Consider the following 25,432-nt stretch of genomic DNA (forward strand, 5'->3'; position numbering starts at 1 on the left):
ATTACACCCCTGTGTGTGTGTGTGCGTGTGTGTGTGTGTGTGTGTGTGTGTGTGTGTGTGTGTGTGTGTGTGTGTGTGTGTGTGCGCACGCGTGCGCGTTGTTTAAAACGTGCGACATGTTATGGTGTATATAGTAGCGTAATAGGTCCTTCCACGGCATGGCATTCTAATTGCAAAATAAACAAGAAAGAGCAATAAGAGATTGCAAACCCTCACCAAGACGTGTTTCTCGTGGTTTATAAGGCTTTTGTGTGACTGGTCATTTTTTTTTCTCCACCAATTTATCCCTAGATGACGCTCAAGAAATTTCATCTTGATCAGATGAAGTTTTGTACTTGTCGAATTATGACGTCATAATGGAAGAACCTATGACATCATCATTAACATATTTTATTCCCCATGGAGAGTTCTTTACAATGAGCCATGTCTCAATTTTTTCTATGCAGTGCTTTGGGAGATATAGAGGTGCTAGGTATTTTTTTTCCCCTAAGATGGCACCAGTACCACATAACCTATTACGTCACAATTATCATTTAAAAAATTCTACAGGTGGAGTTGCACCTATGGTGAAAAATTCCTGTCAATCAGACCAACGGTTGTAGACACACACAACAACACAACATGCATTTTAAAGGCCATTTTCCCTACTAGAGTGGGGGTTAGCCTTTGCAGAGAAACGGTTGCAGAGAAAATCATATTTATACTGTGTGGACAAACAGACAAATGGACTCGAATGCAATACCCTCTCCTCTGGCGAAGGCAATAACAAAAACAATGATAACATTCTAACAAAGCATATATTAATTAATACTAGAATATTGTCGCGCGGACCCTTCTGGTTAACACCAGAGACCGCGGATGGACCAAACGGATCTACTGGAGGCGACGATCAAACACGGATTTTACTTATGTAGCGCGGGAAGAAGAAGGGAAGAGGAAGAAGCGGTAAAAGCGCATAACTGGAAGGGGAACGAACTCAAACGGACACAAGATTTGCAGGGAATGAAAAATAATACAAGGATTTATTTGTAATCAGGATCGGGACAGGGAACCGCGACGATAAATCTAATTTCTAAATTTGGATCCCACACACCGACTTCAGAAACGAACAAGGGAAAATGAATTAATATAAAAAAGCGTCATGTACGTGTAAATGCGGGGTGTGAGTGCAGCCTTATCTCGTCTGTAGTCTTGTCCGTCGTCGTCCCACACGACTCCCTCCGTCCGCCTCCGAGCACCAATCCAAAAGCACCACGCGTCCAATGCACCAAAAGCACCACGCGTCCAACGCAGGCTAGCGAGCTCCACACAAGGTCATTCTCCAACATGAGGCACAAAGAGACAGGAACGGAGAGATTGCAGGAGGAGAGAACAGCGTCGAGGAGAGGAACAGAGCCAACAGGAATCCAAGCCAAGCGCAGCGCGAAGCACGATCCAAGCCACAAGGGAAGAGAAGGATCCAAGTCAAGCACGAACCGGGCGAAGAGAGCTAGCTTCAATGTCGTCACTGAGAAAAAGCTCCCGAATCGGTGCAGCGCCCCCTAATATCACTTCGCCTGGTGACGTCAGACCGAAGCTTCTCGTCGTTCCCCGAACTTTCCAGCATCTTTCCTCCAATGAATCCCCTCCTCCTCAGTTGCGTCCTCGTGCCTCCGGCGCTGATTGGCTGAGGTTCGTGCCTTCCGCGCCAACTAATCACAGGCCTCCCTGTGGGGTGGTCACAGCCCCTCCCACGCGATGTTGCTATGCGAACAGGTGGTGCAGCTAGCGGCAGCCACCATCGGCGGTGCCCCGATCTGGCTTCCTGCCCGTCTTCCAAAGTCGTTGTGGTAAGGGAAAGGGATTATTTAATGTTGCACTAAAGGCCTATCTAATTGTTTATGTTGGTGTGCATTGCCATAAGGGACAAAGGTTTGATTACCAGGTGTGACACACAAGGCTGTTATATTTAATCCCTATACGCTATATTTAATCCCTATAACTACCTAGCACACGAACATCCTGGTATGTTCACAGGTACACTCCTTAACCGACAAACCGCGGATTACACACAGAACTTATTACAGGGCAGATTCCCTATCGCGACAGTCGAATACCTACCTATACAGATCTAGATATTCCTTTACCTTCCCGACATAACAATATTAACAACTATAATAATAGTATAATCATTTGGCGATAATAACGAACACAAAAATGTTAGTGGACCACCAAAAAAACATTTAAGCTTTACCCCTGCACAGGGTTTTCATTAAAAAAATATAAATACAAAGTTGAAGTAAATGTGACTCTTCCATAAACTCTGTATAGCTCTGAATAAGAAAGGGTTAATCTTCTTGGCAAAGGTTTTCTAGTCCTCCATTCCAAATAATGGAAGACGTGACACAGAGTAGGGATGTCTGATTCTTTTTTTTCTTTTCCTTTCTTTTTTGCAATCCAGTCTACCTCTTTTATTTACCCATCATAGGAGATTGTGGTGTTTTTTACCTGTGCACTTTGAGAGGAAGCTAATATACCTGTGCACTCCTGCATGCACCATCTGAGAGCCCTGCTTTTGTGCCTTAAAATAATGCAAACTATCCCAGTATTCATTTATGCAAACAATAGAGGGTGTAAATATAAAAAGGAGAGGACCATTTTTCTTCAGGGACAGTGACCTCCTGCAATTTCTGCTGATGCCAAAGGTAATCAAGTGATAATCATTGATACCTGGCTTTCCACATATTACTTGCACATGGAAGAAGGGGTTTGAACAAATTGAGCAAATTAAAACCGAACTAGAAAATGTAATTTGATGTAAATGCTCTGCCTGCGCTCGATGTTATGTACTGTTCGGTTTGATCTCAATTAAAGGTCACATGGAAAGGTAAAGGTTGAACCCAAAATTCCAAGTTTTATCAAAACCCCTTTCGTGGTTCACAAGTTGAGTGGAAACAAATATCCTATAACAGACGCATGGGCAGACCACTCGAAAACGTAATGCCTCTGGGCCTTCAGCCGCAGAGGCATAAAAATGACGGGAACGAGGGAGGGTGTGTTAGTATAAGAGTATTGTGGGAAGATGGTACAGATAGAGCTTGAGGAAGAAACGAAAGGTACCTTTGGAGTTGGGAAGGGGGCCCACAAACAGAAAATCTGACATTTCAGTCATAATTGGTCCTTGATATTAATAGATTTTCCTTTACCAAAACTTTTTGAATTTAGAAACAAGTGACTTGTACAGGGAAAAACAAAATGCTCTCCATGAGCTGTGTATCTCACTTGAAGTGCCGCTCCACAATGAATTGTATAAATATTTGAATTGATGCTATAGTGCAACTTCCTGCTTGTAGTGGTGATACTCTGTGCTCTCACGCACCTTTGGTGGATATCATGACCCCACGACTGTCTTTACCCTCAATCTTTCTGCGTGTAACGCTGGAGGCTGGCAACGTCACACGACTTATCAACGTTGTCCGCATGTGGTTTCCTCTTCCTCAAACTATTGGCTAGCTAAACGCTAAGGAGTACGACCATGATAGAAGCCTGAACCACACTTCCTTCCGGTCCATTGACCCTCAATCACCAAATATTTTGTTGCACTTTAAACAGAGCAGAGTACAGTGGACTATTGTCATGTGAAAGCTACTCAAAGAAACAGTCGGTGAATCTGGGTCAATGGACAGGAAGTTTTGAGCACTGCTTCCAAACAATATACAGGTAGTGGTAGTGGAAAAGAAAATTGGAAATACCTGGGTAAATGAGGGACACCAAGCAATGGCTTTCACAAAGATGTGTTAATTAAGCAAATAACATCCCAGCATGCTTAGGATCATGTATAAAAATGATGCACAGGCCTGGTTGCCTATAATTATGGCTAGCACGGCTTCAAGAGGAGACCTCCCAATGCCTCCATCCACAGAGCACGTGTGGTCGCCCAATGGTTTGATGAACATGACACTGATGTTATCCATATGTCATGGCCTTCTCGGTCACCAGATCTGCATCCAATCGAGCATTCATGGAATATTCTGGAACGATGCCTGAGGCAGCGTTTTCCACCTCTATCAAACATGTGTGAGTTGATCGACTTTCTCATGGAAGAATGGTACCGCATCCCTCCTGCATAATTCCAGACACTGGTGGACTCAATGCCATGGCACATACAAGCCGTACTGGCCACACGTGGGGGCCCAATGGCCTATTAAGTGACTTTATACTAGTGTTTACATTTTTTTGTTCACTACGTGTATTTTCAGTATTTTATTTTGTAGACAGAAGTGTTTTTAGGAATGTGGTGACACACATCTTGTAGCTGCTCAGCCTTTTCAACAGCATTTAAAACTGGAATGCCAAACCTAGAACGTTCATTCTGAGTGGGACAACATGGAAAACTGCATCGACAATCAGTCATCGACGATCAGAAAACCCCCACGTGGTCACCGAGAACTTGCAAACACATCAACGAACTTTCCACATGTGCCACATGCTGGGGCTTGACAGAACAGCTTGGAAGTAATGTACTCGCTCACCTTTGAGATATCCTGTCTGGTCCAAATTCCTGACCAAACTACAAACTCATCCTGATGTTTGGCAGGCCAGGTGTTGCATCAATGAGTGTACTTTGTGCTGGATGAGGTGTTGAGCTACTTACAGTATGGTTCCATCTGGCATAATCGTGTAAATGATTCCAGCATTACATGTGCTTAATCGGTACTCACCTCGTGTTCTGTATCAATCTTGTTTTTCTCCATGTACCCCCCTCTCTTGCCCTACATCATGTACTTCCTCTTTTCCAGATCAAAACCGAGGCTCCCTTGACGCCACCCTATTGCCATGGTGATTTGCTCACACCTCCCATGATTACCCAGCCTGCGACTAATCTGAAGATTGAGTTACAGCCAACAAATGGTACCTTTGTGCATCTGTGATCCATTAGTTAATTGAGGGTTATAAGCTGTATCTAGCACGAACAATTCTGCCGATTTATTGTGTGGCATGCTTTTCTTTTTGCCTTATATAGTCTGTTTATAAAACTTTGGATGATGAATGTCTGCCGAATGGTGCAGAGGTACACTTACCTTTGAGCAGTCCCATGCAGGTATGATTCTCTTTGCCTAATGATAAAACTGTCAACTTAGTGCTTCGCGAGCAGGATCTTGCAGTGCGCCATCTCTCGGATGCACACTATATAAGCTGGGGACCTTTCTCCTTCATTAGTTGGTGGACGTTAAAGATCCAACTTTTTTTTGTTTGTTTTTTTGTATACAAGATCGAGGCTCGTCAAAGAGCGAACATTAATCACACAGAAAGACAAACCGACACATAAAACATATAACATCGGGAGCGGTAGGCAAGATGGGGAGAGAGGGGGAAGGACACAAACACAACATTTGAGAGCAGGGACCGAGAGACATGGAGACATCGAGAGATCTGTGAGAGGGAGAGGGCTTTGGGGGGCGGCATGGGAAGGGGGGGGGGGTGTGTGAGAGGTATAAAACATATGGACACTGCCAGGACTTCCAGGAAAGAAGTTGGAATTTCAAACAAGGTGGATCTGGGGTGAATTAGCGGGGGTAGAAAAGATCGAGGTTTTGGATGGGGGAAGATAAGAGATGGTGGTGAACAGCTGTTTTAAAGACCTGGAGGGAGGAGTGGGATTGAAGGGAGTGAGGGAGTTTGTTCCAGAGGCGGGAGAAAAGAGGAATGAAAGAGTGAAGGTGAGCAGAGAGCCGAGATTTCGGCAGTTTAACCATCAGAGGGTTGCTGGCAGATCTTGTGCGACCTGTAGGAATATTTGCGGGACAGTGCACAGAGAGAGCTGGGGGTGCAAGGCCGGAGAGGAGTCGGTAGAAGACAGAAAGACCACCTACCTGCCTGCGGTGAGTGAGTGAAAGGCCCTCAGAGATAGCTTCATCGCGGGAGATTCCAATAATTCTGAAAGCTTTGGTTTCAACAGCGTGAAGCCGAGCTAGGTGTGAGGCAGGAGCACTGGCCCATAGGGGAGAACAGTATTCCATTGAGCTGTGGATGAAAGCCTTGTATGTGGTGAGGAGCTCAGGTGTGCCGAGGAAGGACTTCGCACGACGGAGGATGCCCAGTCGGCGACTGGCTTTGGAGGCCAGCTTGGAAATGTGGTTTTCCCAAGAAAGATCATGGCAGATAGTGAGACCCAAAAGCTTGAACGACAGAACTTCTTGGAGAGGATTGTTGAGAAAGTAGATGGGAGGGTTGTCCAGTCGATCTTTTCGGAGAGACATAGTAAGAGTGTGAGATTTGTCAGGATTGAAAGACATGTTCCACTTGTTTGACCAGTCTGTGATTTTGTCCAAGTCTTCAGAGAGTGAGGAGGCTGCAGACTGCCGATCTGAGGGAAGAGGAATGGAGCGGCAGAGAGTGGAGTCATCAGCAAAGAGATAGAGAGGATTTTCCAGAGAGTCGGAGAGATCATTGATAAAGACCAGAAAAAGCACAGGGCACAGAACACTGCCTTGGGGAACTCCAGCCTGAACAGGAAGGGGAGATGAGAGAAATCCATTCAGGGCCACACGTTGACTACGACCAGAGAGGAAGTCCACAAGCCATGCATGGAGATTTCCATGGATACCATAGGAGGAGAGTTTGGTGAGCAGAGCTGGGTGCCAGACCGTATCGAAGGCACGTGATATGTCAAGGGAGACAGCTCTGATTTCCTGTTTGGCATTGAGGACCTCCATCCATTGTTGAGACAGCAGAAGCAGCATGTCCAGAGTAGAGTGACCTGGTCTGAAACCAAATTGATGATCAGAGATCAAGCCATTTTGAAAAAAGAGCGAGAATCAGGTCATTCTCCATCAATACCCATGATCCCTTCTACCAGTGGTTTCAGAGTGCATGCAAGACAAACACCTGCACCCACAAAAACACAAGCCAAATAATATAAATACAGGATGTTCCAAAAAGACCTGAACAACTTTGGTTGTTGATATATTTAATACCACAGATGATACAATGATACCCTTTGTTTTATATGATACAGAAACTCAAAGTTTTCTTTATTTTCAGGTCTGGTGGTTTCATTTAAAATAAAATTGTGACTTCACAGGAGAAAGCTCAGTGTGTCGAATGGTTCATCGAGATGAGATCTGACACGCAGGTTCAGCGTAATTTCCGTACAAGGTATTAAATGAATCCGCCTTCGTCGACTAGTATCAGAGAGTGGTACAAGAGGGTTAAGGAGACTGTAAATTGTCAGAAAAAGAAAATTACCGGTCGACCAAGGACAAGTGCAGCAGACTTTGAACAAGTGTGTGAATCATTCCAAAGTTCCAGAAAATCAATCCGACGTGCATCCAGAGAACTGGGACTATGAACTACCACTGTACACAGGATTTTGCATCCAGAGAACCGGTTCTACCAACCACCACTGTACACAGGATTTTGCATCAAGAGAACTGGGACTATCAACCACCACTGTACATAGGATTTTGCATCCGGAGAACTGGGACTATGAACCATTGAACCACCACTGTACACAGGATTTTGCATCTAGAGAACTGGGACTATCAACCACCACTGTACACAGGATTTTGCATCTGGAGAACTGGGACTATGAACCACCACTGTACACAGGATTTTGCATCTAGAGAACTGGGACTATGAACCACCACTAACCACCGTTTAGAGGCCATTTTTTCCCCGCAAAGCGGGGGTTGGCCTTTTCGGGGACCGTGGTAGTTGTTGTTTTTTGGTCCCCTTTTTGAAGCAATGTTTTACGGCCGGATGCCCTTCCTGACGCCAACCCTTTTTGCCGCCTTCAACGACAAACAGGGAATTACCAGTGAAGTGGTACTCAATTAGCCGACCTCGGAAGGAATGACAGGCTGAGTCAACCCCCCTGGCATTAATTCGGCGATCGACCGAGATTCGAACCCAGGATCCTAGGATCCTAAGCCGGCACCCTAGCCGCTAGCCCAACACCAGGGATAGCTATGAACCACCACTGTACACAGGATTTTGCATCCAGAGAACTGGGACTACCAACCACCACTGTACATGGAATTTTGCATAAAAGACTAAAGCTTTATGTCTATAAGGTGCAGATTATGCGGTAACTCAAACCAAACGCAAGGTTTTTGCCTTGGAAATGCTCAGTCACATAGAAGATGATGAAGATTACCCTTAAAATGTCATGTTCACAGACGAAGCTTGATTTCATGTATCGGGGAAGGTCAACCGGCACAATGTGAGGATCTGGGGCTCTGAAAACCCCCACGTGGTCATTGAACACATTGCGACTGTCCAAAGGTCGATGTGTGGCGTTGCCTTTTCCATTTCCACTTGGTGGGTCCGTTTTTCTTTGCGGAGGATACAGTGACCTCAACAATTCACATGAACATGTTGGAAGGATTCGCCTTCCCACAGATTGAAGACCTGCAATCCTATATAATTTTTCAACAGGATGGCGCTCCCCTCCCCCTCTTTGGGCCTTCATCGTTCGAGCCGTCCTGAATGATAAAGCCATCCTAGCCCCCACGATCACCAAACATAGCCCCTCCTGATTTTTTTCTGTGGTGGTTTGTCAGAGATGTTGTCTTCAACACCAAGATGGCTAACCTGCAGGATCTTCGTTCTCGGATCACAGATGCATGTGTACTGGTGGACGCAAACATGCTGAGTCGAACATGGCAGGAACTCGTGTACGTTGATGTCCTGCACGCGACAAACAGAGCTCACATTGAAGTGTATTGATGGTGTGCACAAAACATGAGTTTCTGTATCATATAAACCTAAGGATATCGTTGTATCGTTTGTGGTTCTAATTGTATTAACAACCATAGTTGTCTAGGTCTTTTTGGAACACATTGTACTATTAGCATTGAACTCGTGGCTTCGCTAACGGTAGTTGAACAAAATAATTTGTATATGGTACAATACCGTAATGCAGCAGGTAATAATAACTAATGACGTATCACTGTAATGACCTCCCAGCAAAAAGAGCGTGGCAGATAGAGGAACCCGGCCACTTTGATATACAGATAATTATATTTGATTAACTGACCCAATTTGTATTTTATTAATTTACCTTTTCTCCATTTTTGCTGGAGGAACTTGCACACCTAGTCATGCAGGTGGCATTTTTTTTCGTCCCTTTCAAACATTGCCGGGCTGGTCGGATGGCCTAGCGGGAGGCACACTCTGTAAGTTGTCTGTCTTGGTTTTGAATCTCTGCCCAGCTGTAAACTGTCATCCTGGTGTTTCACAGGCAGGGTGATTCATCGAAGAGTATGCCGTCACTCGGATGGGCGTTAAACTGGGCGTCACATATTCCGGCATCAGTTAGTGGACGTTAAAGATCCCATGGTGTCCTTCATGAAGAGGCACCCTGAATAAATTTCGCATTCCTGCCCTGACTTGGAGGGCATTGCATCAGTGGCATAGCTGCACCCTCAGCCAATGATGCTACCCCACATTCTTGTGATGCATACGAAAGAAGACGAAGACACGTCACCCACATTTTGTTGTTGTTGTTGTTGTTGTTGTTGTTGATTAGCCCTAGTCAGTTCTGCTCGCACAGACCTGTGGCACGGAGATAGCTGACAGATCTCCCAGGAGTGACAGAGGTCCCTGACGTCTAAGATGTTGTGCTCTTGCCCTTGTGGAGCCAGGGCCACGCAGTCTTCCATACAACAACAACAACAACAACAACAACATGCATTTTAGGGCCATTTTCCCTGCTAGAGCGGGGGTTAGCCTTGCGGTCCCCATGACAATCTTCTCCATTTTGCCCTATTTTCTGCATCTCCCCTTGTTAACCCCCTTGCCCGCATTTCTTCTTCCACCATCTTTGGCCAAGTCTTTCTCGGTCTTCCCCGTCCTCTACTTCCTGCTACATTCATTTCCATCACTCTTCTCAACCAGTCACTTTCATCCTTCCTCAACACATGACCAAACCATCTCAAACTGTTTCTCTTCACAGCATCCATCACAGGCTCCATTCCCATCATCTTTCGCAATTCATCATTTGTCTTCCTCTCTCTCAATGATACTCCACACATCCACCGAACCATTCGCATTTTCATCCTTTCCAGCCTTGGTTGCCGCTCTACGTGCATTACCCATGTCTCGCTCCCATAAATCATAACCCTTCTCACACATGCAGCATACACCTTTCCCTTCAGCTTCAACGACACTCCCCTCCTCATCAGCACGCCACTCAGTTCCCGAAACTTCTTCCATGCACATCTCACTTGAGCAACCGTTGCCGAGTCTGATCCACTTTCTCCATTCAGCACGTCTCCGACGTAGCAAAATGTTTTCACACCTTCCAGCTTCACGCCGTCTCCAAGATCCAACTCAACATTGCCTCCATCTGCAGCTCCCTCTGTGCACACCTTACATTTGAATGTAGCTGCCACACTGGTTAATGACCCTCTCAGACCACTACATTTTTCATGAACCCACTCAGCGCACATTGTACATTGAATGGAGTTCACTCCGACACCCTTCCTGCACACAGCACACGGCCACTTCCCAGTTCTTTCCACCTCACCACATGCTTTACCACTTGCCATCACCTTCGTCTTTCCGATATTCACCTTCAGACATTTTGTCTTCATACATTCCTTCCACTTGTTCATCTTTTCTTCAGTCCATCCATACTTTCCGCAATCAACACCAGATCATCTGCATACAACAACTCCCACGGTAAACCCTCCTTTACGTTCTGAGCCAGCACCTCCATCACAGCTACAAATAGTAGTGGACTTAGTACCGACCCCTGATGCACTCCCTCCTTCACCTCAAACTCACCACTGTTCCCGTCCTTCGTCCTTACAGCTGTGCGCGCTCTTTTGTACATTGCCATCACTACTCTGATCAACCATTCCTCCACTCCTAACTTCCTCAATGCCCATGTCAATACTTCGCGTGGAACCCTATCGAATGCTTTCTCCAGATCAACAAACCCAAGAAACAACTTCTTCCTCTTCTCCATGTAATTCTCCTGCAACTGCCTTACAATAAAAAGCACGTCTGTCGTTCCTCTTCCTGGCATAAATCCAAACTGCATTTCGTCAATCTTCACTTTCTTCCTTATCCTGCTCTCCAACACCCTTTCAAAAATACCTTCATTCCATGCTCCAATAACTTTATCGCTTGATACGAGCCACCGTCCAGAGGGTCACCTTTCCCATTGTATAGAGTGACGAGGGTACTCAGTTCCCAAACCACTGGAATGCGGCCTTCTTTCACCACCAGATTACAGATCTCTGTCATTCTCTTTACACCTCAACTTCCTGCTGCCTTCAACATATCTCCCACAACTCCCGTCGGCCCTCCCACCTTTCTACTCTTCATTGCTTTTATCGCTTCCTCAACTTCCTTCTCAGTTATCTTCTCTGCTAGTCCTAAAACTGGGTTACTCTCTATGTTGCCATCCCATTCATTCTCTGCATTCAACAGCATTTCCATATATCTCTTCCATCTTCCTTTAATTCCATCTGGGTCCACAACGATTTGTCCCACTTCATCCTTCAAGCAACTCACCCCCATCACATCACACCTCTCTTTCGCTATCTGCTTTGCAATCCTGAATACCGCTCTCTGACCCTCTTCCAAATCCAAGCATTCTCCGAACATTTTCCTACATGCCTCATGCGCCATTGCTACCTCTTTCTTTGCAGCCTTCTTGGCTGCCTTATAACTTTCATGCTCTGATTTTTCTGCCCCCGTACCTTTCGCCTTCTGCCACTCCTTCAACTTCTTCCTGTTCTCGTCAATCCTCTTTCCAACTTCATCATCCCACCACCATGTTTCCGAGTGCCTCGGTGGTCCTTTTGTCCATCCACATACCTCACCAACAGCTCCCAACAGACTATCTTTCATTGACCTCCAACCACTTTCAAGCTCGACCACATCATCCTCTACCCTACTCAGCCTCTCTTTTAATGCCTCCCTTACTGTCACCTCTTTCAACCTCCACACCTTCATTCTCGGTTCGTACTTCACACGCCGAGCTCTCCTCGCACCTTTCACCCTTATGTCGCAGGCAACCAAGTGGTGCTGTGAAACAGCCTCCTCCCCTGGGATCACCTTTGTGTCCCGGAGGTGCCCCCTATCTCGCCTACGCACCATCAGGTAGTCAACGGATGTCGTCGACCCACCTGACGTGTATGTAACAAGCTTATTATCCTCTTTCTGGAACTGAGTATTACAAATCAACAAATCAGCTCCATCAGCAAACTCCAAAATCCTTTTACCTTCTCCATTTCTCACACCATATCCGTAACCCCCATGAACTCCCTCAAAACCGTCCATACTCCTTCCCACATGTCCATTTAGGTCTCCTCCTACCACAACAACTTCCTCATCTTTCACGTTTTCCATCAGCTTCTCTATCGCACACCAGAACTTGCCCTTCTCTTCATCGCTCCGACCAACCTGCGAAGCATATCCCGAGATGACGATCACCAAGAGCTTTCCAATCATCATTTTCACCATCATCAACCTATCGCGCACTCTCGTCACACTCACCACACTGTCTACAAACTCCTCAGAAAACAGGATCCCAACACCATTCACGCCCTCCGGGCACCCTTGCCACACAAACTTGTATTTCTGTCCCTGCCTACCCTTCACCATTCTCACACCACTTCCCTTCCATCCCGTCTCTTGCACACAACATATGTCCACTGTTCTTCTGACCAATACTTCCACCACTTCTCCTGATCTCCCTGTCATTGTCCCTACATGCCATGGCCCAAACCTCAGAAACCGATCTCCACTTCGGGCATCAGACGTTTCGTCGTCATAAATGGAGTGATTTCCACCCTTGCTTCGATCGGGTTCCCCACCTTGAGTTTTGACGAGAGGGAGTGGGGTCCCCCACGGGGTACTTCGGGCTGTACCCTGCCCATATGTTGTTGTAATTGTCATGGTTCTCTTTTTGAGGCAATGTTTTTTCTGGCCGGATGCCCTTCCTGACGCCAACCCTTTTAGTCGCCTCTTACGATACGCAGGGATACGGTGTACCTATTCTAAACCGGGGTACACACCGGGATAATAATGTGTTAAATTGTGTGTGGGGCGGCCTGGCAGATGTTGCAGGTATCTTTGGTGCTGCCGTCGAGTTTGTTTGTACTGTGAAAGCTATGGGTGGTATCCACAGCGGGGTTTGAAAAGGTGAACACTATCAGACCTGGGAAGTAATTTATTTGTGCCGTAGATGGGTGCGGGTGCAGTGCCCAGGATACTGTTTGGCCCAACTTGTTGATTGCATCCATGGTTATGGGGTATGGATGTTTTTTGTAGTTTCTGAGCGGTATGGAGATGTTTTAAAGCATGTCTTTGTGGTGTAGTCTCAATGTGTCTCGGGGTCGGTAGGTGGTTGGACACGTGGTAGCACGGGTGATTAGGGCTGCAATCAGCAACTGCACACCTCATGTCCAAGTGGTCTTTGATTTTATTTGATACATTTTTGCCGACACGTTTTGGTGCTCGATGGGTGTTAATGTGCACCCTGTGTTTAACGTGCTAATGTAACGCGTTGAGCGTGGCCCACATTAAGTTGTTTGTTTTGTTGTGCATGATTTGTAAATGTTTTAGGTACCAGATTGCCAAATGTTTGGTTTCGCAACGAGGTTATTTTGAACCAAATCGAAATTGATTATTAAAGTAATGTTAACCGTGCTTTTGGAAGCAGGTGTGCGTGTACCTTGGGAACCGATGCAAATGTGGGATTTTGTACAATAAATATTTTGGATTATATTCCACTTTGAAATTTGTTACTAGCATTTAACTCATTAGTTGAAAATTACCCTTTTCTGTTTTCCATGTTTATTTAAAGAAACAAAAACTTTTAAAACTGCAATGTTGTCGGATTCTTTGTGACAAAAGGCAATTGTTCTCTTTTTCTTTGTGCTACAGCGTCCTTGTCTCCACTCACCGTCACTGCAAAAGCATGCAACCCTGTTACTGTCGCCACAGTTTCAAGAGACGTCACAAAAGGCATCGCATTGACACCTCACGGCGTTGTCATGACAAACGGGACAAACGGGACCAATGGAGTGAAGGGCATTGTAATACCATCGGCGAATGGACCGAAAAAGGTCGCCGTGCCAGCAAACCTGAACGTTGGCGCAAGTATTTCCACAGTGAGAGGAGACAAGCTTTTGGAAAGTGTGCCGCCCCTTTCGGCATCGGGAGCACTGAAGAGATTAGGAGACGTAATAGCGAATACAAGGGCAACCAAGACTTTGCTAATCCAAACGGTTTCCTCACAACCAGCACAACACAATGGAGGTGAGTGCGTAAAACCAAGCAAAACTTAATTTGTTGTGTTCTTTCCTCCGTTAGTCGCTCATGCTGATTATTACCACCTGGCCGTGCAGCTTCTCCCATGGCACTGGAATCGCAGTCTCCACACAACCTGGTTATTCACTCCGTGCCAGCGGTTTCCTCCACACCCTCCTGTGCAAATCCAGTTACCATTGCAACTGCCTCCCTCACAACAACACCTAAACCCATTATTCCTTCTCCTGCAACTCACTCTACCACATCGTCACAGGCCGATGTAAGTATTTTATCATCGCTGGAACCGATCGGGATGAGTTGGGCCATTGAACGATGAACATAACTATTTCTCCGAATACACGGTGTTGCTCTCCACCGAGACAAAGAACAGACTTGAAAATGATGTAACGCAGATCGACAGCCAGATAAATAATATTTTTCAATACAATTTTTCATAATAAAATACACAATTTGCTGTCTGTCTGTCTGTGATACCTTTGGTCGTTACTTACCAATATCAACCAGACTTGCCTGGAGTACAAAGTTTCATGCGGCAGAGGTTGTAATGACTTAATTTCCCCCCCCCCCCCTTCTCCCAAGGGGGTTTTCCACCTTCAACGAACTCTGTGTTAAAGTGTATAAATAGTTTGTCGTGGGGTGCACCTCCCGGAAGTAAAAAAAATAGTTATTACAACGACAAACTATTCAGTAAATTCTGTCCAACGTATGTTTACCTTTTTAAACAGTCGCTACTGTTGTTTTATACTAAACTAAAAGAAATTTGGAGGAAACCCGACATCCTTGAGGAATTCTATGCTTATCACGTCCCCCACAGACTAATGGACCCGAGCCATCTCAACTTGCTAGGCCTCTAGATAGACCACTAGCTAGAATGCAATTATCTTTAGCTAATAAAGGTGCTTAAATGAGTCTTTCCACATGAATGATGGATCCCATTGCCTGTCCGACTTTTCTCACCATCACATTATATGCGGACTTCATATGAATTGTTTATGACTTGTATCCTGGGACCTCGTATGTGATTTCTTACGGCCATGGCTTGAAATTGCGATTGCAAAATTGCCCCCGACACCCTCACGGCTGTTAGTCGATGCATAATCCCATTCCTAACGGTCACTTGCATTGTTTGGTACTCACTTGAGGAAATTTTGGAGGAAAATGGACGTGTAAATGTATATTTACCATGGGCGGTGTATAGAAGAGTTGTTGGTTTGCACACCTACCTGAAGTAATTATTTTATAAATCAATCGATTCTGTCTGATGGTAATGGCATAATGACAATAATGATTATGGCATAATAATTAAAATAATATTCACAATAATAACAGTAACTAGAACTGCCACTTTATAACTGCTGGCAGTGATGACCGGTTTACTCCGCCTTCCCGCTTTCATACAACCCCACTTTTGATACAACCCCACTTTCATTGGACATGCTTTGACACAACCCCCTTGGATACAATCCCGATACACACACACACACACACACACACACACACATATACACACACACACACACACATCCTCCCTACCCCCCACACAAACACCACCCCCCCCCACCCCCACACGCACACACATATCCACACAAATGCACATCACCAACCCCCCCCCCCCCCCCTCAATACACACACACTCACACACAACCCCACACACACATCCCCCCACACACACATCCCCACACACACACATCCCCCCCCCCCCCCCACACACACATCCCCCCCCACACACACATCCCCCCCCACACACACATCCCCCCCCCCACACACACACATCCCCACACACACACCCCCACACACACACACACATCCCCCCCTTCCACACACACACACACACACACACACACATCCTCCCCCCCCCCCCCCCCCCCCACACACACACATCCCCCCTCCACACACACACACAATACGCACACACAATAGCACAATACACACACACACACACCCACACGCACACACACACACACACACACATTCCATATTCACACACACACACACACACATCACCCTCCCCCCCCCCCCCCCTCCACCCCTCCCTCATACACACCCCACACACACATACACATCCCCACATACACACACACACACACATCCCCATACACACATACTTGTAGAAAGTAGTTCAGTGACAACACAGGACAACACAACACAGGACAACACAACACAGGACAAGACAGACACTGCACAGATATATTATATATATGGATATTATTGAGACGATTGAGACATTAGATTGATATTAGATTGAGATTGATATTATTGAGACGATTGAGATATTATTATGACGTCAAAATTGAGGCAAGTGTATATTATATTACAAGTGTGTATATTTTTATGCATGTGGGACGTAAAATATAATTTTGAGACACAAAAAACATTTGTTTTTTCCTCAGGTGTACATGTAAAAGTGGTCCAAATATCCCAGCATTGCACTATCTAGCACGCTCATTTTAGGTCGTACAAGCTAATGTGACCACTCATTCTTCTGCACATGCTGGTCACGTTTAAAATTCACCTAAGTGTTTGTAAGTTCATCAATGAATAATAATGCGAATTGCGATTCACTGAGGTAATTGTTCATATATAATTTAAAGGAAAAACAGATTTTTAAACCTTTATACGTATCTAACGTAACATTGTCTGTAACGTCTAACCATAACACACACTTTTGCAGCATAACAATAACAGAAAATGTCTTTATTAAAAAATAAAAAATAAACAAGGAACATTGCTGCAGATGCTCCTCTAAAATACACTGCTCTAAAGGTGAAGCCTTTTTTAATCCACATGTACAACAAAAGTGTGAACTTATTTCATATCAATATATTTAAAAGAATATTGGCAACATAGCACTTATAAAGTTATATCTCTAACCACGATATTTATGAAATCGATGCTCACTTCATTTCACTCAAATATTGCAGTCACCTTTGCTGTGAACTGAAACTCTGCTGTGTGAAATGCGATCTTGCAAAAAATGTTGGAATTTTGCCAAATCTGTTTTATTGGTTTGTTAATATACTTCAGGCATTGACAAATCTTAAATTAGAATTTTATTTGAGGTTAAAATTACCCCGTGAGATCGTGTCGAACAATGCCTTCGCGTCTGTATATAAAAACCACCTTTAGAGGCCATTTTTCCTCGCAAAGCGGGGGTTGGCCTTTTTCGGGCACCGTGGTTGTTGTTGTTTTTTGTTGGTCCCCTTTTTGAAGCAATGTTTTATGGCCGGATGCCCTTCCTGCCGCCAACCCTGTTTGTCGCCTTTTACGACAAACAGGGAATTACCAGTGAACTGGTACTCAATTAGCCGACCTCGGAAGGATGACAGGCTGAGTCAACCCCCTGGCGTTAATTCAGCGATCGACAGGGATTCGAACCCAGGATCCTCGGATCCTCAGCTGGCACCCTAGCCGCTAAACCAACACCAGGTTACCAGGTCCACCAGGTCTGTATATGTGCTAAATTAATTAATTGCCACAGTGGAAGACTCTTCTTCTTCATGCAATAACAACTTCTAGCTTCCAGACCGTACACCCAATCATCTTGAAATTTTGCACACATGTTACTCTTCATGACTTCTACTATAGTATGAAGTTTCACGTCGACCAATGAAGCCATTCAAGAGATATCCATTTTTTTTATATTTCCGTTTAATTAACGATATCTGCCAAACTATGTGACCTATTGCAAATTCCAAAAGGACATTTTAGTAGACTGACATGCTGAACAGATCTGTGAAGATTCCCCTCGATTGGATCACAAATGAGGGAGGAGCTAGGTTTTAAAGGTTTATGCTTAAAAACGTCATAACTCCGAAACCATGTGACGCATGACGTCATGATCGCTGAACTTTTTGTTCGTCATGGGTATGCGATTATGCCTGCCAAGTTTGGCCGCGATCTGTTCAGCCGTTGCGGAGAAAAAGGGGTTTTCGTGTTTTTCACGAAAAACAATATGGCAGCTGAACCATGTGACGTATGACTTTGAAAAAAAAATTCATTCTGAGTTTTTTTTTTAACTAAGGATCTGGGGGAAAAAATATCATTTTCGTGGGAGCAAATATGTGTTTGACGAATTCTAACCTCTTAACGTTAGCATTTCTAATATACTAAATAAACACGTTTTTTGTTCCCATTGCAGAGTTCTTTAGAATGAGCCATTCCTCAAATTTTTCCATTTAGCCATTTCGGAGATATAGAGGGGCAAAGTTGAAGGTGTTTTACAAGATGGCGCCCATACCACGTGACCTATTACGTCGTAATTAGCATTAAAAATTATACGAGCCTAGCCGATCATTTGATGAAAATTTTCTGTCTATCCAACCAGCGGTTGCTGAGAAACTTAATTATGAAGTTTTCGGAGGTGCAAAATAGGGTGGAAGAATAAGAAAAATAATAATAAGAAAAACCTTGGGAATAATAAATAGGTTACTCTCCATTTCATGGAGACGCAACAACAACAACATGCATTTTAAGGCCATTTTCCCTGCTAGAGCGGGTTAGCCATTTCATGGAGAGTAAACCTAATAATATATATATATAATTATATATATGTATATATATATGTATATATATATATATACATAGGTATACTAGCAGAAGTACCCGGCATTGCCGGGCGGGGGAGGGCAGGGGGCGGGGGGGGGGGGAGGGGGAAGGGGAGGGGAGGGAAAAGGGGGGAGAGCGAGCCCCTTGGTAAAGCGAGCGATTTTTTTTTTCATAGCGTCATAGCGTTCATAACGTCATAGCGTTCATAGCGTTTCATAGCGTCATAGCGATTTTTTTTTTCATAGCGTCATAGCGTCATAGCGTTCATAGTGTCATAGCATTCATATCGTTCATAGCGTTTCATAGCGTCATAGCGATTTTTTTTTTTCATAGCGTCATATCGTTCATAGCGGTCATAGCTTCATAGCGTCATATCGTTCATAGCGTCATCGCTTTCATAGCGTTTCATAGCGTCATAGCGATTTTTTTTTTTCGTAGCTTCATAGCGGTCATAGCTTCATAGCGTCATATCGTTCATAGCGTTCATAGCGTCATCGCGTTAATAGCGTAATAGCGATTTTTTTTTTCATAGCGTCATATCGTTCATACCGTTCATAGCTTCATAGCGTTTCATAGCGTCATAGCGTCATAGCGTTCATAGCGTTTCATAGCGTCATAGCGATTTTTTTTTTCATAGCGTCATAGCGTTCATAGCGTCATCACGTGATCGCTCTGAGCGAATCAGCGCCCACCTGCTCTGATTCCGTTGATTCCGTGCGCTGAAATGCGCTGAGGTAAATATGAATAAAAAATATGGATCGTCAAATATTTTGAGTTCGGCCATGTTCAGACGTCAAGGGATCAATGGCCATGTCAATGCCAAATATCAAGCACGTAAGCCTCTCCGTTTAGGAGTCTATCGGTAACATTACACACACACACACACACACACACTGTGTTTTATATATACTAGGGCATGCCCGTACTATATATAAGCTAGGACGTGCCCGTACGTGGGTGCCCGTTCCTTGCCAAAAAAAAAAAAAATAATAATTTGTGTAGGGGTGTGTGTGTGTAAACATCCTAGGGCGTGCCCATACGTGGGTGCAAAAAAACATGCGTGCAAACAACAACAACAAAAAAAAACTTTGAAACCACATGGCAGTAACGACCACAGAACCCCCCCCCCCCCCCTCTATTTACATGAATGGTTTGGTCCATTCGCAACGACCACAGAACCCCCCCCTCTATTTACATGCAATGGTTTGGTCCAAAGCGAACGGCTTGCGGTGTTTGGTAAAGAAATCGCCATAGCTCGGTAACTACTTGTCCGATTAATTTCAAACCTTGAAAAGGCACATCCTCGGGTCCCCAGCAATATACCTGGCAAGTTGCAAGTATATCGGACCCGTGGTTGTCGAGAAACAGCGGTCACAGACAAACATACATACATACATACAAACATACAAACATACAAACATACACACAGAGATTACTGGAATTATAGATAGATGTATATATTGTAGGAGGAGGTGGTGGTCGATTCCAAGGGATCTGAGTGATATATAGTATTGTAGGAGGGGTGGTGGTCGATTCCAAGGGATCTGGGTGATATTTAGTATTGCAGGAGGAGGTGGTGGTCGATTCCAAGGGATCTGAGTGATATATAGTATTGTAGGAGGAGGTGGTGGTCGATTCCAAGGGATCTGGGTAATATTTAGTATTGTAGGAGGGGGTGGTGGTCGATTCCAAGGGATCTGGGTGATATTTAGTATTGCAGGAGGAGGTGGTGGTCGATTCCAAGGGATCTGAGTGATATATAATATTGTAGGAGGAGGTGGTGGTCGATTCCAAGGGATCTGAGTGATCTATAGTATTGTAGGAGGGGGTGGTGGTCGATTCCAAGGGATCTGGGTGATATTTAGTATTGCAGGAGGAGGTGGTGGTCGATTCCAAGGGATCTGAGTGATATATAGTATTGTAGGAGGAGGTGGTGGTCGATTCCAAGGGATCTGAGTGATATATAGTATTGTAGGAGGAGGTGGTGGTCGATTCCAAGGGATCTGGGTGATATTTAGTATTGCAGGAGGAGGTGGTGGTCGATTCCAAGGGATCTGGGTGATATTTAGTATTGTAGGAGGGGGTGGTGGTCGATTCCAAGGGATCTGGGTGATATTTAGTGTTGTAGGAGGGGGTGGTGGTCGATTCCAAGGGATCTGGGTGATATTTAGTATTGTAGGAGGGGGTGGTGGTCGATTGTGAGGGATCTGAGTGATATTTAGTATTGTAGGAGGGGGTGGTGGTCGATTGTGAGGGATCTGAGTGATATTTAGTATTGTAGGAGGTGGTGGTGGTCGATTGTGAGGGATCTGAGTGATATTTAGTATTGCAGGAGGAGGTGGTGGTGGTCGATTGTGAGGGATCTGAGTGATATTTAGTATTGCAGGAGGAGGAGGTGGTGGTCGATTCCAACGGATCTGGGTGATATTTAGTGTTGTTGGAGGAGGTGGTTGTCGATTCCAAGGGATCTGGGTGATATTTAGTATTGTAGGAGGGGGTGGTGGTCGATTCTGAGGGATCTGAGTGATATTTAGTATTGCAGGAGGAGGTGGTGGTGGTCGATTGTGAGGGATCTGAGTGATATCTATAGATAGTCGCGCGGCAAGGAACATCACGTGATCGCTCTGAGCAATCGATTGCAACTCTGCGTTCTGTCGTGGGCGTGGCCAACGTGGCCTCATGCTCCCAGGTGATTGGCTAACTCGAGCTCGAGGGAGCCATAATGCGCTACGTTGAAGGAGCTGCGCTCCAACGCGAGTCGAAAGAATTGACGCGACCAAAGACGGAATTCGTCCGAGTTGCTTTAATGAAACAAAACAGCTCAGGTATTCTGACAAGCCCGTTTATCGGGCAGCAATATATATACACATTTATGCCGGGGCGTTTGCCCGGGAAAACCGAGACCGGGCATGCCCGGGTGTCAAGGGCGAGTCCTGGAAAGGCGAGTCTGGACATGCCCGAGCATCCTGAATGCGGCCTGGCAAGTCGAGGCTGGGCGTGCCCGAGCGCTCTGGGCGAGCCCTGGAAAGGCGAGAGCGGGCATGCCCGGACGCTCTGGGCGAGCCCTGGAAAGGCGAGTCTGGACATGCCCGGGCGTCCTGGACGCGGCCTGGCAAGTCGAGGCTGGGCGTGCCCGGGCGCTCTGGGCGAGCCCTGGAAAGGCGAGAGCAGGCATGCCCGGGAAAGACGAGACCGGGCGTGCCCGGGAGGTTCGGGCATGCCCGGGAACAGCGAGTCCGGGCATGCCCAGGAGAGGCGCGTCTGGGCCCTTCCGGACGAGCCCGGCATGGCGATCGCGCCCTGGCCGCGTCCTGGCAGGTGCAAGGCGATTGTGTACATTCAGCGGGAACCGCTACAACGTTATGGCAAAAAATATGAATCTAAAGATGAAAGGGAAAAAAACCTATGTGGTGTGAATGGCAATGTTCGTCGCTTAAATGTGAAAAAAGGCAATTGCTTTTCGCTCTGAAATACGTGCGAACACGTAACTGAGTTAATGGTGGCAGGGAACATCACGTGATCGCTCTGAGCGAATCAGCGCGCTGCTCTGCGACCGGTCAGATTCCGGTCATAATATTTCGCGCTGAGATAAAAATATGGTAAAAGCATATTATGAAATAAATTTTTAGGTCAGCCATGTTCGTCCCAGGCTCAATGGCCATGTCTGTGCCAAATATCAAGTACGTGAGCCTCTCCGTTTAGGAGTCTATCGGTAACATTACATACACACACACACACACGCACACACAAACTGTGTTTTATATATATACATAGATACATATATATTATATATGTACAGTATATGTATATATATATATATATATATATATATATATATATATATATATATATATATATATATATATATATATATATATATATATATATATATTGTTGCGGATATGGGATTTGGCCTCCATCCATATCCGCTTGTAAATATTCCCCTATTTCCCCAATACTCCCCAACTATCCCCAATCCCCCATTCCCTAGTCCCATTGTCTGTAAACAACACTCTGTAGAACCGACCTTCCCCTTTTTCCCCCATTAAATGTCGTGCCCAGGTTCACCGCATCTCACGTAGACAACTATAGGACATCTTGCTAGTTATTCTTAGTCTATGTCAGTTAAGGACTCGTTTCCATTAATTCTGACTCGTCGTTGCACCAGAATGTGATTGTATGGCACCAGTAGTGAGTTTAGGACCTCCCCATACCTCCTCCCATCTTCCTCATGAAACTACAACAACAACAACAACTACAACAACAGCGCGCGGGGAGTGTGCGTCCTCACTCCGGCTTGGTTAGCCGCCATTGCCCATGTGCTCCGACGGGGTTACCACGAAGGGGCTGACTGTCAGCTCCTCGTCAAGGGCGGAGCGCGGTAACCCCCTCGCACCCAATAAGAAGCGGCGGGCCGATTCCATCTGGGGCGGAGCTAATGAGCCGAGGGCGTGTCACTCCCCGCTGGATATACGCAGCGACTTACCGGAGGTGACGTCAGATGCGCCCCCAGCTTGAAGAGAAACAGACGCCACCTCCAGCGCGACGATACCTCCCCGCATATCTGGACCGGACCGTGTGGATCCTGTCCCTGAGCCAAGGTGCACCTTGTGCTATCCATCGACTACCTGCCCTTCCTTGCCATCAATCCCTGTGTGAGTCAGTCTTGTCCTGTTTATCTGTGGTCTGTCGGGGCTACTATAAGACCGTGATTAAGTGCCCACCTTCCTATGCTGTACCTCTTGTCAGTGTAATCTAAACGTTCTGCATACAAATATTATAACCTCCTCCGGAGGTCTTGAGAACTGTACCCCTGGTGGCGTGTCATTTAACCCAGCCGTTGTGTCCTTTCCTTAATTGATTTAGCATAGCGCGATTTGGCCAACGTTCGAGTGGAATCGGGTAAACTGTGCAGACGCGGTCATACCAAACCGCTCGGTAAACTAACATCCAAAACCGCGTCTGTAACAATATATATATATATATATGTATATACATATATATTGTTACGGACCACGGATAAGATGTTAATTTGCCGAGCGGATGGCGCCGCGGCCCGAACCGTTAACAATGACTAGGCCCGATTCTGAACGTTGGCCAAATCGTGCCACAGATATTCAATTGGGAAGAGACAACGACGACGCGGATGTGAAGAAGAAGAAGGACAAAAAAAAGGTTTTAAATATGATTATTATTTATTACTATTTACAGGACCAAAGAAACCAAGGAAGAAGGAAGGATAACAAAATAAAGACAGAAAGAGGGACAGACCAGAAAGACACAGTGAAAATTCTAGCTTACCTATTACAGTCTTAATTAATACCCTGGACAGAACAAACAAAGACGGACTCACACGAATGGGGAATTTGCAGGCAGGAATGGAAGGACTGGAATGTTTTGGGACGGCAGAAAAGGGGAGGAAGGCACGGAGCTGGCTGGAGCTTGACGGCCACCGATGCCACTGCAATCTGGTTCCCGCGGGGTAACGGGTCGAAGCTCCTGGTGGAGTCAAAACGGCTGGTGGAGCCGAACTGCTGGTGGAGCCAAACTGCTGGTGGAGCCGAACTGCTGGTGGAGCCGAACTGCTGGTGGAGCCAAACTGCTGGTGGAGCCAAACTGCTGGTGGAGCCAACCTGCTGGTGGAGCGCAACTCTTTCTTGACACTTGTCTCTTTTACGCAACCCTCCTTCGACTCTTTCTCATCACTCTCGCGCACTTCTCTCAGAGGCTTCCGCGCGCCCTTTTTATCACCCCGCGGGCAAATCAAGCCGCCGGCCTCCAGGACACGCCCATCGGTGAGCTTGCCTTGGCCCTGATTGGTCGGCACGGGCCCTCTGACTCCACCCTTGATGACGATGGGCGGGCACGCCCAGGATTCGGCAGCTCCTCCCCCTTCCTCTCCCAGCCTACCTCGTGGCTAATGGAGTCGCTGTGAAAACAACAACCCACAGCTGCAGCAAATGCGGTTGGCAGGAAAGGCTTTGGGAATGGGAATGAAAGGGGATCTATTTATTTGAATTCGGTGCAATGGAGTGTCAATTAATGGAAGACAAATCCTTAGCCTAATACACAGAATAAGGAAATAACTACCAACAAGGAGGAAATCTATGATTGGCTAACGTGATTGTTTATGAAATAACTACGGAACGACCTTTGACCTTTATACACAGACTGGAGGCAGGAGGGTCCAGAATAAAGCAATAAAAAAAAACACAATAAAAAACACAATCCTCATATCCACAACACTGCACCCTCCTCCTCTTAGGCACGTCCCGGGCCTCTTACCTTGACTTTTAGTGTGACACGTAGGTGTAGTTCCCTCTACATTTAACCTGACCCTGAGTGTGACAGTTTTAAAACATAAATAAATATGTCCCGCTGCTCCATTGCACCCTACCTAACAGACTCATGCCCACAGCTAACCGAATTGCGGAATGGTCTTCAAACTATACATTTACGGTGGGGGCGCATTATTTACAATGACTCTACTTTATTTACAAAACGCAACCCAGGACCTGTGATCGTTCTTTTGGGGGGGAAGACAGTCTGCTCTGCATCGACGCACCATGAAGCACCCAAAAACGCACCAATACACCCTCAAGCACCAATCGGTGCA

At 45.8% G+C, this 25,432-nt stretch overlaps 1 protein-coding gene across 9 annotated transcripts in view; it reads left to right on the forward strand.

Annotated features, from left to right (window-relative positions):
- LOC137417662 (cyclic AMP-dependent transcription factor ATF-6 alpha-like) overlaps positions 1-25,432 on the forward strand; it is a 61,816-nt gene that overhangs the window by 17,205 nt on the left and 19,179 nt on the right. For 6 of the 9 annotated variants that reach the window (XM_078771799.1, XM_078771798.1, XM_078771802.1 and 3 more), the window contains 3 exons: positions 4,779-4,890; positions 13,885-14,259; positions 14,349-14,530. In XM_078771799.1, coding sequence (XP_078627925.1) covers positions 4,779-4,890; positions 13,885-14,259; positions 14,349-14,530 — 669 coding nt within the window. The remainder of the gene's footprint in view (positions 1-4,778; positions 4,891-13,884; positions 14,260-14,348; positions 14,531-25,432) is intronic. The other 3 variants (XM_078771800.1, XM_078771801.1, XM_078771804.1) reach the window with 1 other exon arrangement.

Source organism: Myxine glutinosa, chromosome 2 (genome assembly GCF_964187855.1).
Source record: "Myxine glutinosa chromosome 2, kmMyxGlut1.1, whole genome shotgun sequence".
Taxonomy (NCBI): Eukaryota; Metazoa; Chordata; class Myxini; order Myxiniformes; family Myxinidae; genus Myxine; species Myxine glutinosa.